We start from the raw sequence: 12,183 nt of genomic DNA on the forward strand, positions 1-12,183 counted from the left end.
TCTACCCATTGTCTCTCAACTTGAACACACCCATTCCCTTTGTACTCTCTTCCAGGCCACTCTTCTTTCTTCTGACCACATTACCTATGTGTTGTGCTGTCTATGTCCCCATACAACCTGTCAATAGGGATGACCAATGAGATGCAAATATTTCCGAGTTCATGCAGGATTATGTCAATTGTTATGCAAATAGATGCAGCTTGATAATGGACCAATCAATGTATACATATGTGAATACCATACCCAAATTTCCTTTTGCACAAGCTGCAGACTCAGTTACCACTTTCTGTTCATGTGCTTAGTCAGCTCACCAGCCTTATCTTATTTTTACTCGTCATTTTAAATTTAATTTCTTTCAAATTACGTATGTCAGTGGTTCACAACTCTTTCTGCTATTTGCAGCTCATGACAACAATCCAAACTATTCCAGTTCCTGTCATTGCCCAGGTGAATGGACTAGCCACAGCTGCTGGATGCCAGCTGGTGGCTAGCTGTGATCTAGCAGTGGCATCTGAGAAATCTCAATTTGCTACACCAGGTGTGAATGTTGGACTTTTTTGCTCTACTCCTGCTGTTGCTCTAGGAAGAGCTGTGCCTAGAAAGGTTTGTATGAATTCATTAGTACTGATTGTCAAATCACAGTAAGCAGTATATTCTTGTTTGTTTCCATTACTTGTACATAGTTCTTGAGCTTGAATGGCAATATCTTGACATGTTCTGAAGATTAGATCATAATTTTGTGGGTCAACGAATATATATGCTTTTAAATAAGCAGCCACACCCTTACCCAAGCACCACTTCCATCCTCAACCAATTTTGGCACCCAGCATTGGGGAGGTGTCAGGCTGGTGGATGGAAAGCTGGCACTGCTAAAATACTAGTGAACCCAAAAAGATCAGCACAACTGCTAGACTATTGGTATTGTTTAAAGGAAGATATATATGGCACCCTCTTTATCTTTCTCGCTATAGTATCAATTTAGATGTAAAGGATTTATGAAATTATCTATGAAATTGTTAGAATTGCAGTTTAACTGTGTGTATTGCTGTAGTCATACTAGACTATTATCTGAGAAGTGTTAGGAACAGCAAAGTCCCACAGTAAAATCTCTGGAGATAGGTATTTTTTTAAAGTTGTGCAGATGCCAGGGGCAGAGGCACAGGAGAGTCGTTAGTCAGGAATGAAGGCATGCCTGCAATAATAAGCCTTGGTGGGGTTGCAGAAAACAACCTCAAAAGCAAGTGCACAGTCCAGAAGTAGGCAAGGTACAGATTAAGATGATAGAGGCAAAGTTCACAGAACTATCCAGATAACTAGGGCCCATATGCAATTAAATGTTTCTCCTGAGTTTTCTCCTAGGAGATAATCTTTCAACTTCTTCTTTTTTAAAATAACTCTTCAGCACTTTTCAATGAAAAAAGTAGAAAATGTTGGCAAAAAAAGTCAAGTTAAAATCATTTTGAGTATTGTCTTGCTTGCTTGTGGTGTAAAAAGCATTTCATTGACAGGTAGAGATGGCCCTAACGGTTCTCCGGGGAACCGATTCGCGTTCGCGGTGAACCGCAAACTAACTGCGAGTTCGACCTGCACCCTATACTACATCATTAGGCTCAACTTTGACCCTCTACATCACAGTCAGCAGGCACATGGTAGCCAATTAGGCTACACTCCCTCCTTGAGCCCCCCCCCCTTTATAAAAGGCAGGCTACGTCGGTCATTGCCCTCACTCGTGTGGCAACAGTGATTACAGAAGGAAGAGTTGCTGCAGAGACATAGGGAAAGCTTAGTTAGGCTCTTGTTAGGCTTGTTAGCTTCCTCCTTGCTGATACTTATTGCTAAAAAGCACCCCTCAACAGCTCTTTTGAGAGCTAATGTTGTTCTTGTTGTGTCTTTTTTTTTTTTTTTTGTGTCCCACTGACACTTGCATATGCAGCCCTGTCAGTCAGCCCCAGCTGGCCCTTGGCCCCTTGCTAATTCCTACTGTGCCACTGCCAGGCCCAGCACATTCAGTGCCTACCTTTTCACTGCACATGTGTGACAGGCAGCTGCACATTTGTAATACCAATCACTGCATACCTGTTCATGTTTACTGCAGCTGCGTGACAGAAGCATGTAGTGTTATATACCAGTTACTGCACCTGTTCACGGTACTTGTGTGTGTGTGTGTGTGTGACAGCTGCACATTTGTAATACCAATCACTGCACACCTGTTCATGCTTACTGCAGCTGCGTGACAGAAGCACGCAGTGTTATATACCAGTCACTGCACCTGTTCACGGTACCTGTGTGTGTGACAACTGCACATTGTATTGATACCAGTCACTGCATACCTGTTCAGTGCACCTATGTGACTGCACGCAGTGTTATATTATATACTGTACCAGTCACTGCATACCTGTTCACGGTACCTGTGTGTGTGACAGCTGCACATTTGTAATACTAGTCACTGCATACCTGTTCAGGGTACCTGTGTGTGTGTGTGTGACAGCTGCACATTTGTAATACCAGTTCGTGCATACCTGTTCACTGCACCTGTGTGACCGCACACTGTTTTATATACCAGTCCGTGCATACCTGTTAACTACACCTGTGTGACAGCTGCACATTGTAGTGTAATACTAGTCACTGCACATTGTATTAGTCGAGGCAGTGCATACCCTTCACTTCATTCCCCCCAATATAGACAAAACAAGAGGCAGAGCCAGAGGCAAGCAACCCGGCAGGTCTGTTCGAGGTCGCGCTGTTGTGAATTCGTGCGGCCCTCATCGACTAAACTACAGTGTTCAGAAGACGGCACGTGCCATCAACCCCCAATATTGTCAAGTTCACTATTTAACACAGAACACCTAATCTCCCTCCGCTTCTGCACGGAAGCGTGACATATCTTCCTCCTCCTGCTCTGATTCTGGCACCTCACTTAACACTCCGTCGGCAGCCATCACCAAATTTTTGTGTGTGTCTGCCTCAGATGAGAGCAATGCCATCTGTACTCTCTGCCACCTAAAGTTGAGCCGTGGAAAGACCAAGACCCGCGTAGGGACAACTACCTTACGTAGGCACATAATTACAAAGCACAAACTGCAATAGGATGACCACCTGAGGAAAAGCAGCACACAAAAGTAAAGCCACACAATGCAGTGGAAGATACCAGGCCACAATTTTTTCTCAAAAAAGGCGATGCCCAAACTGTACCGTGATGTTGAAAAAGGCAAGTTGTGTCATCTCTGGCACACAGCGTTGGGTCAAGGGTCCATCTGACCACGGATACCTGGTCTGCAAAGCACAATCAGGCCTGCCCGAAGACTGTCCCCACACACAGCATCTCTACCTGACTGCCTGCCCCAAGACTAAGTCGCTCCCCACACAGCATCTCTGCCTGCAGGCCACTGGACTCCCTTCTCCGGCACCACCAACAGGGTCCAGGACTCCAGGCGGATTCCTAAATTTTTAACAAAACACTAACAAAACTAATAACAGTTTTTTTCTGGTATGTGTACCTAATTTTTCTGGCTGCACTGCAGCTGCAACAACAAAACAAAAGGCATGTACATGTGTCAATTCCCCTTTATGATCACTACCTTACCGCGGTGAAGGGGCTTGCGTATAACAATGAAGCAATGACCGCCGGCTATATGAGTGTCTCGGTGGGGCACACCCAAGATAATAAGGTTGTTCCTTCATTGTGGACAGACCAAATTTGTTCAGCTGGACACTCAGTCACTGTTCTGTCATTCAGCTACCTCAGCCCGACCATATGAGCTTGAAAAACGCCATCGCCTGCACTCTGACCATGGTGCGCACCAGTCCAGCATGGCCGTCACTACACAAACAGCTGTTTGCGGTGCGTTACACAGTGAGTTTGGTGTGTCAGTGTGAAGCCGTACACTAAATACACTCCCTGATTGATGTATACACATGCAAGATGTTTTAAAGCACTTTAGACCTCCAATTTAGCATGCAATCTGATTTCTGCCCTTAAAACGCTGCTGCGCGTCAAATCCTGATTTTTTTTTTTTCCCCCCGGGACTTTTGGCGTGTATCCCACTCCCCCATGCCCCCTCCAGGTGTTAGACCCCTTGAAACATCTTTTTCATCACTTTTGTGGCCAGCATAAATGTTTCTAGTTTTCAAAGTTCGCCTCCCCATTGAAGTCTATTGCGATTCGCGAAAGTTCATGCAAACCGAACTTTTGCGGAAGTTCGCGATCGAGGTTCGCGAACCAAAAATGGGAGGTTTGAGCCATCTCTATTGACAGGATGTAAAAATATCACCTAGGAGAAAACTCAGGAGATAAGTACAGAAACTCAAGAACAGTACAGAAAGGCATGTTCTGCTGCAATGCGGGAGGTGGAGGGCCAGGGCCGGATTACCGACCAGGCAACAAAAGCAGTCGCTTGGGGCCCCATTCAGAGTCAAAGGGGGCCCCATCAGCACATAAACCAGCCCTCGCCATCCTGTCAGCGGTGGCTGGATGGTATAATGGTTAAAGGGACTCTGAGCAGTGCAGTAACTATGGAAAGATGCATATCATTTTAAAGTTCTCTTTCTCCTCTTTCCAATGATATATAAACGGCCGCCCTATGCCTTTTAGTTTTTGCTATTTTTACGATTGAAATCGCAGCCACGGGACGACTTTTCTCCGAAGTCGGCAGCTTGATTCAGCACAATGCAATGAAATATAAGGAACCCAGGGGGATATAATTACAAACATCATGCTGGTAGGTGTGAGGATGTAATTAATTAGTTGTGGGTATGCTTAAAGGCATACCCACAGGCACTGCTCGGAGTCACTTTTAAGGGCTCTGCCTCTGACACAGGAGACCAGGGTTCGAATCTCGGCTCTGCCTGTTCAGTAAGCCAGCACCTATTCAGTAGGAGACCTTAGGCAAGTCTCTCTAACATTGCTACTGCCTATAGAGCGCGTCCTAGTGGCTGCAGCTCTGGCGCTTTGAGTCCGCCAGGAGAAAAGCACAATATAAATGTTATTTGTCTTGTCTTGTCAAATGATGCCATGCGCTGCTGATTGTCTTCAGAGCCAGGCTCTCCTCCTAGGTCCCCCTCCTGCTACTGTGCGCTCTGCCGCTGCCCACTCCGCCCTCCCTTCCCACAGAGAACCACAGCTGCAGCAAGAATGATAGCAGCAGATGGCAAACGCTCACTCACCTATTCATGATCCAAGCAATAGAGATCCCGTCATCTTAAACCCATCTGTCTCTTCTACAGTGCAGCCGCTCGCTCTGAACTTCCTGATTCTCAGATCAGACAGGAAGTAGGAATAGTAGTATTAACAGAGCGGCAGCACTCTAGAGGAGACAGATGGGCTCCGGATGACGGGACCTCTATTGCTTGGATCGCAATAGGTGAATGTGAGTCATCTGGTGCTGTCATTCTCCCCCGCTGCGGCTGCCTTTTCTGCTGGACTATCGTATTCACTGGGATGGAGGCTGCATGGTGGCTGTCTAGTTTGGGAGGAAATCGGTTGTTCGGTGGTGGGGGTGGTTATGTAATTCTGTCTGGGGAACAGCTTTCGGTTTGGCGGTGTCCAGAGCTTTCTGCTATTGCCAGGCTGGAGATGCAGGGGGAAGTGCTGCTGCTGTGATATCTGGCGCCCTCTTCACAGGGGTGCCCCAGCCCCTGAGTGCAAATGTCCCAGCCATTCATCTCTCACTCTGCATTTTGCTGCTGCTATTCCCTGCATTGTGCACCCACAGAGGAAAGCAGGCTGTTGCCCATAGCAACCAGTAGCTCGGCTGCCCCGGTGTGTGCGGCATGTTGCTGTGCAGCTGCATCTTTTGATTCTATTACGACATGATGGGGGGCCCAAATCAATTACTTTGCTTAGGGCCCCATTTAGCCTTAATCCGGCTCTGTGGAGGGCCAATGGAGCGGCACAGGGGTGACCTCACACTGCAGGCAGGTTGAGTGGTTAGAGCAAAGCTATTGGCTGTCCCTCAGACACATTATTGGCAGAGCCAGTTGTTATTGGCAAACTTTAACCTACCGTGTGAATGGGCCATAAGATTGTATACACACAAGGTGAACTGAAGACAATCCTTTAAGCAACTGAATAATAATTGATTGGATGGGTATGCCATACGAAGAGACAAACATAACTGCTGATAGAGTGCAGAGATAGAAAGAGGTGGAATGGAAGCTTCAGAGAGAAAGATATGGCACTAGCTCGAGTACAGTGACCCTAACAAGATCATCACAAACATCTGATTTAGGTGACAACAATCTAGCGTGTATACATAGCTTTGCAGGTATTATGTATGTACATACCAGCAAACTCCATCTACCCATCATTTTCTAGATGGACCATTTCTACTTACAGTTGTTTACCTCAAAATATAGATGACACAGTGGATATCTGTCCGGGCTTCTCTGCTGCAGAAGCATGCATGCTCAACTAATTCGTGTCAATTTTCTATATATTTTTAGCTTTTTTATATGATTGGTCACATTATTAGTACATTTTGTTGAACTGTTACAAAGGCAAATCTACTGCCAATCTGCATGATTTTATCTTCCAGGTTGCCTTGGAAATGCTATTTACTGGTGAACCAATATCCGCCCATGATGCTTTGCTGCATGGCCTCATCAGCAAAGTAGTGCCTGAAGAGAACTTGGAACCTGAAACAATGAGGATTGCCAGAAAAATTTGCCAGGCAAGCCGCTCTGTAGTTGCTCTGGGAAAAGCTACATTTTATAAACAAATGTCACAAAGCCTGGAAGACGCATACGCTCTGACTTCCCAAGTCATGCTGCAGAACCTTTCACTGAAGGATGGACAAGAAGGAATTGAGGCCTTCGCACAGAAGAGGAAACCAGTATGGAGTAATTAATCAGGAAAAAAACACCATTGAAAACCTGGCCATAATCCCTTACATTATAATACAAACTTAATTATAGGTGAAATAAATGAAAATAAAAAGACATTTTAGGTTTATTTTATTTTGAAGTGGGAAAATGAGTATCACTTGCTGATCATAAACGGTAAAACATTAAAAAATATATTTTTACAATTTTTTTTTAAATGATGATTTTAATGCTTGTATTGACCATCCTACTGTATTTATCATAGCACACTTATCACTGGATGATCACGTTTCATTTATTCTTGCATAGATAGATACGGTAAGTTAAATGGCTTCCCCTAAATTGGCCCTTGTCTATGATACACACACCACAAGACACATACATATGACTATGATAGGGATTAGATTGTGAGCCCCTCTGAGGGACAGGTAAATGATGAGACAATATACTCTGTAAAGCGCTGTGGAAGATGTTGTCGTTATATAAAATACTGAATTATAATAATAATTATATTCTTGATCTTTATTCTCCTCTTTTTCTTATCGTGAAATCGAAAGATATGCATTTATTACTAAACATGTTACTAAGGATAAAGTAAATAGTTATCAACAAAAAGGTAAGTATTTCAGTAATCCTTTTACACTTAATGCGTTGGTACGTGTTTTTTTTCCTCTAAAGTAGTGCATGGTGTAAAAGCTTTCAGTTAAAATGCATATAGTGGGAACTGTGTCATAGGAAAACATAGACATTACTGAAAATCAGTTAATAACTGAGACCAAAAAAGGACCCTAAAAAAATTTAAAAAAAAGTGTAAAAAGGACCATAAACCTAATATGATGCCTATAAATAGTTTGAAGACTTTTTTTTTTTTTTATTCAATACTTATTAGTGTATTTATACAAACAGGAGAATCCAGACAGATTTGCCAGCATAGCATTTGCGTAGCCAGCTGAATGCTGCAAAGTACAAATATGTGTAAAGCTGAATATGCATTACATTTAAAGCCACATACACACTACTAAAATAAATCAATCATAATAATCACCAAAAATCTGTGTATACTAACATCCTTCCTCTCTAGCAATAACCAGAGGGAACTGAGCAGCACGGTGGCGTAGTGGTTAGCGCTCTCACCTTGCAGCGCTGGGTTCCTGGCTCGAATCCCAGCAACATCTGCATGGAGTTTGTATGTTCTCCCTGTGTCTGCAGGGTTTCCTCTGGACAGCCTGGTTTCCTCCCACATCCCAAAAACATACAAATAAGTTAATTGGCTTCCCCTAAATTGGCCCTAGACTACAATACATACACTAAACGATACATATAGACATATCATATGACTATGGTAGGGGTTAGATTGAGAGCCCCTCTGAGAGACAGTTAAGTGACAAGACAATTTATACTCTGTACATCGCTGCGTAAGATGTCGGCGCTATATAAATACTAAATAATAAAAATTATTACTGCTGCCGCCTAATTCGTGTTGTCACTGTGGGACCTTGAAAGGAATTTTCTGTAGCTTAATGACACTGACTGGCTGCCTCCTTTCTCTCCCAGCTGAACATAGAGCAGAGTGTCTGTACAGTGATCATTTCAAAACTGTTGCCCAAACCTAGGAAGCCGGTAGCATTCGAGGCACCACAACGGCTTTGAGAATGGTCTGCTGCCCCCGGGGAGACATGGTTGAACTGCTGCTCTCTACCCCTGCAAATCAGGATCTGTGAAGCAAGCATGGCTGGCATGTCACTCATCCTCCTCTCCTCTAATGCCTAGTACACACCATATAATTTTCTGTAAGATTTTTCTGTAATTAGATTATTTTCTGTAAAGTACTAGTAGAGACTGGTCATTATCTCTGGTGCAATTTTTCAGCCCCGAGTCAATACTTTGTAGAACCACCTTTTGCTGCAATTACAGCTGCCAGTCTTTTAGGTTATGTCTCTACCAGCTTTGCACATGTAGAGACTGAAATCCTTGCCCATTCTTCTTTGCAAAACAGCTCCAGCTCAGTCAGATTAGATAGACAGCTTTTGTGAACAGCAGTTTTCAGATCTTGCCACAGATTCTCGATTGGATTTAGATCTGGACTTTGACTGGTCCATTCTAACACATGGATAAGTTTTGTTTTAAACCATTCCATTGTTGCCCTGGCTTTATGTTTAGGGTCGTTGTCCTGCTGGAAGGTGAACCTGTGGCCCAGTCTCAAGTCTTTGACTCCAAGAGGTTTTCTTCCAAGATTGCCCTGTATTTGGCTCCATCCATCTTCCCATCAACTCTGACCAGCTTCCTGTGAGGTTTAGCGCAGACACCGCCGCCACGCTGGGCAGCATGGCGGCGCTCTCCGCTTCCCAGCCGGCGGTTTCCACCACACATGCGGAGCCGCTGGCACAGAGCAGGGGGGATACCGCTGCCGCGGCTGGCGACATGGCGGCGGGTCCCGCAACCAAGCCAGCGGACTTCAGTGCGCGTTCGTGCGCTGACCTGGGGCCTGGCCTCTCTGGTATTTAGAGGCAGAGGGTCATGCGCGCGCACGCGCGTGAGGCGGCAGGACTTTTACCTCCTACGTAGGAAGGTCAGCTGACTCTCCAGTCAGCTGACCTCAGGAGGTCTCCGGATTGGCTGGGCTTCTGGGCGGACTGGCTGAATGACTCTCAGTATAAGGAGCAGGATGTCTGTTGCTCCTTGTCTGCTGTCGTGAATACATTTTGTGTTAGCGCTCAGACCTTAGTCCAGTTTCCCAGGTGTTGATACCAAGGACGTCACACCTTAGATTAGGATTGTATTTGTATATTTACCAGTGTTTTGACTCTGGCTATCCCTGACTTCTCTTTACTCTAATCGCTCTTGTACTTATGCCTATCTGATTCAAGTTGCCGACCCTGCCTGTTTACCGACTCTGAATCAGCCTTCTGTTTCTATACTGCTGCCGCCTTCTCTGTTGCCGAACCTCTGCTTGTCTGACCTTTCTCCCTTCAGCGGAACGTCTCCCACTGTAGGGTTATCTCTGAGGCTTGCCTCTCCGAGACGCCTGCCCTAGCAGACGATTACTGCCAGGGGCCGAGATTCCTCTCTTTGCCTGGTTTGAGGATCTCACACACAGGGTTCCCATTCAGAGGTAACCACACCTCTAAGGAACTGCCGTGTGGTCGATATTTCCACGATCTTGTGAATTATTGCTGTCGTTATTGTTATTTACTGTGTTAGGTGTCCGGAGGTTAGTCACACTTGTATTATTGGTGATTCTGCAGATCATCAATAATTAGGTGACATCTGTATTATTGGCGATACTGCAGATCACCAATAATCAGATTCTCTCTGTGTGCTGACACCGATCCTTACACTTCCCTGTCCCTGCTAAAGAGAAGCACCCCCAGAGCATGATGCTGCCACCACCATATTTGACAGTGGGGATGGTGTGTTCGAAGTGATGAGCAGTTTTAGGGAGCGTTCACACTGCACGCGTTTCCAGCCGCGTTTTGGAAACGCGTGCAGGTGACCGATATGCACGACATCAGACATTGCATAGAGTGCAATGTCTGATGTTCACACTGCATGCGTTCCGGACCTGTGCGGTCCGGGAACGCATGCTGCACGCAGATGTTGCTAAAACGCGTGGCTGTCCCATTCACTTTTCAGTGATGGGATCAGCCACGCAACGCACACAAACGCGGATTGCCATGCGTTCGTACGAGTTGCGTTCCACATGCGTGGCCATCCGTGTTTGTAATGTGAACCGGCCCTTAGTTTTCCTCCACACATAGCATTTTGCATTTTGGCCAAAATGTTCCATTTTGGTCTCATCTGACCAGAGCATCTTCTTCCACATGTTTGCTGTGTCCCCTACATGGCTTGTGGCAAACTGCAAACGGGACTTCTTATGCTTTTCTGTTGACAATGGCTTTCTTCTTGCCACTCTTCCATAAAGGCCAACTTTGTGCAGTGCACGACTAATAGTTGTCCTATGGACAGATTCCCCCACCTGAGCTGTAGATCTCTGCAGCTCATCCAGAGTCACCTTTGGCCTCTTGACTGCATTTCTGATCAGCGCTCTTCTTGATCATACTGTGAGTTTAGGTGGACGGCCTTGTCTTGGTAGGTTTACAGTTGTGCCATACTCCTTCCATTTCTGAATGATCGCTTGAACAATGCTCCATGGGATGTTCAAGGCTTTGGAAATCTTTTTGTAGCCTAAGCCTGCTTTTAAATTTCTCAATAACTTTATCCCTGACCTGTCTGGTGTGTTCTTTGGACTTCATGATGTTGTTGCTCCCAATATTCTCTTAGACAACCTCTGAGGCCGTCACAGAGCAGCTGTATTTGTACTGACATTAGATTACACACAGGTGCACTCTATTTAGTCATTAGCACTCATCAGGCAATGTCTATGGGCAACTGACTGCACTCAGACCAAAGGGGGCTGAATAATTACGCACACCCCACTTTGCAGTTATTTATTTGTAAAAAATGTTTGGAATTATGTATGATTTTCGTTCAATTTCTCACGTGTACACCACTTTGTGTTGGTCTTTCACGTGGAAATCCAATAAAATTGATTCATGTTTGTGGCAGTAATATGACAAAATGTGGAAAACTTCAAGGGGGCCGAATACTTTTGCAAACCACTGTAGATGGTTAGATAGATAATTTCCAACATGTTGGAAATTATCTATCTGGCAGGTAAATTTTACAGAAAATTGTATGGTGTGTACTAGGCATTATAGGGGTCAAAAGAGTCAGGTTGACATTGCCAGTGGTAAATTCGGGGTGTGGTGGAGTTTGTATGCACACGTCTCTTCACAGTCTCTTAAGCTGAGTTTCACGAACATTGAGGGACTCAATCAGCACCACCGGTCAAGGTATTTGCCAGCATTTTTATACACATTTTCCTATATTGCTATTGTGGCAGGAGGGGAGAGAGCCAATTTATTAATAAAACAATTGCCTGGATAGGGGCTTGAACTTTGAGGATTCACAGTGGTAGCAAGGCAGCCAGCATTGTAAAGCTGTGCACAGTCATAATGTGGTTGTCAGCTGTGCAAAGCATGGTCAATAACCATTAAAGCAGAGCAGTAAGTGAACATGCAGTTAAGATGGGCTTAGTATGTTCATTTCTAGGGTGAGAGAAGCAGGTTGCCTCCTAGCAAAACACAATAGCAACCAGCAATAACAAAAACCCATCGTGTTATAATTCTATTCCCCATAAGATTGTCAGTCGCAGAGGCAGAGCCGGATTAAGACCACACAGGGCCCCAAGCAGAGCAATAAATGTGGGGCCCCCCTCCTCAGCCACCCTGTTGAAAGGATGCCCCCCCCCCGGTATAGGTGACCGGATGTCCCTGCAGTATAGGTAGTTGGATGTCCCCCTAC

The 12,183-nt window shown here is 45.1% G+C and overlaps 1 protein-coding gene across 1 annotated transcript in view; it reads left to right on the forward strand.

Annotated features, from left to right (window-relative positions):
* The window catches only part of LOC137561366 (enoyl-CoA hydratase domain-containing protein 3, mitochondrial-like), a 36,576-nt gene extending 29,232 nt beyond the window's left edge, over positions 1-7,344 (forward strand). Inside the window, exons 4-5 of the mRNA XM_068272662.1 lie at positions 403-603; positions 6,534-7,344. Coding sequence (XP_068128763.1) covers positions 403-603; positions 6,534-6,845 — 513 coding nt within the window. The 3' untranslated portion in view covers positions 6,846-7,344. The remainder of the gene's footprint in view (positions 1-402; positions 604-6,533) is intronic.
* The last annotated feature ends 4,839 nt before the right edge of the window (positions 7,345-12,183 follow it).

This window comes from Hyperolius riggenbachi, chromosome 3 (genome assembly GCF_040937935.1).
Source record: "Hyperolius riggenbachi isolate aHypRig1 chromosome 3, aHypRig1.pri, whole genome shotgun sequence".
Classification (NCBI taxonomy): Eukaryota; Metazoa; Chordata; class Amphibia; order Anura; family Hyperoliidae; genus Hyperolius; species Hyperolius riggenbachi.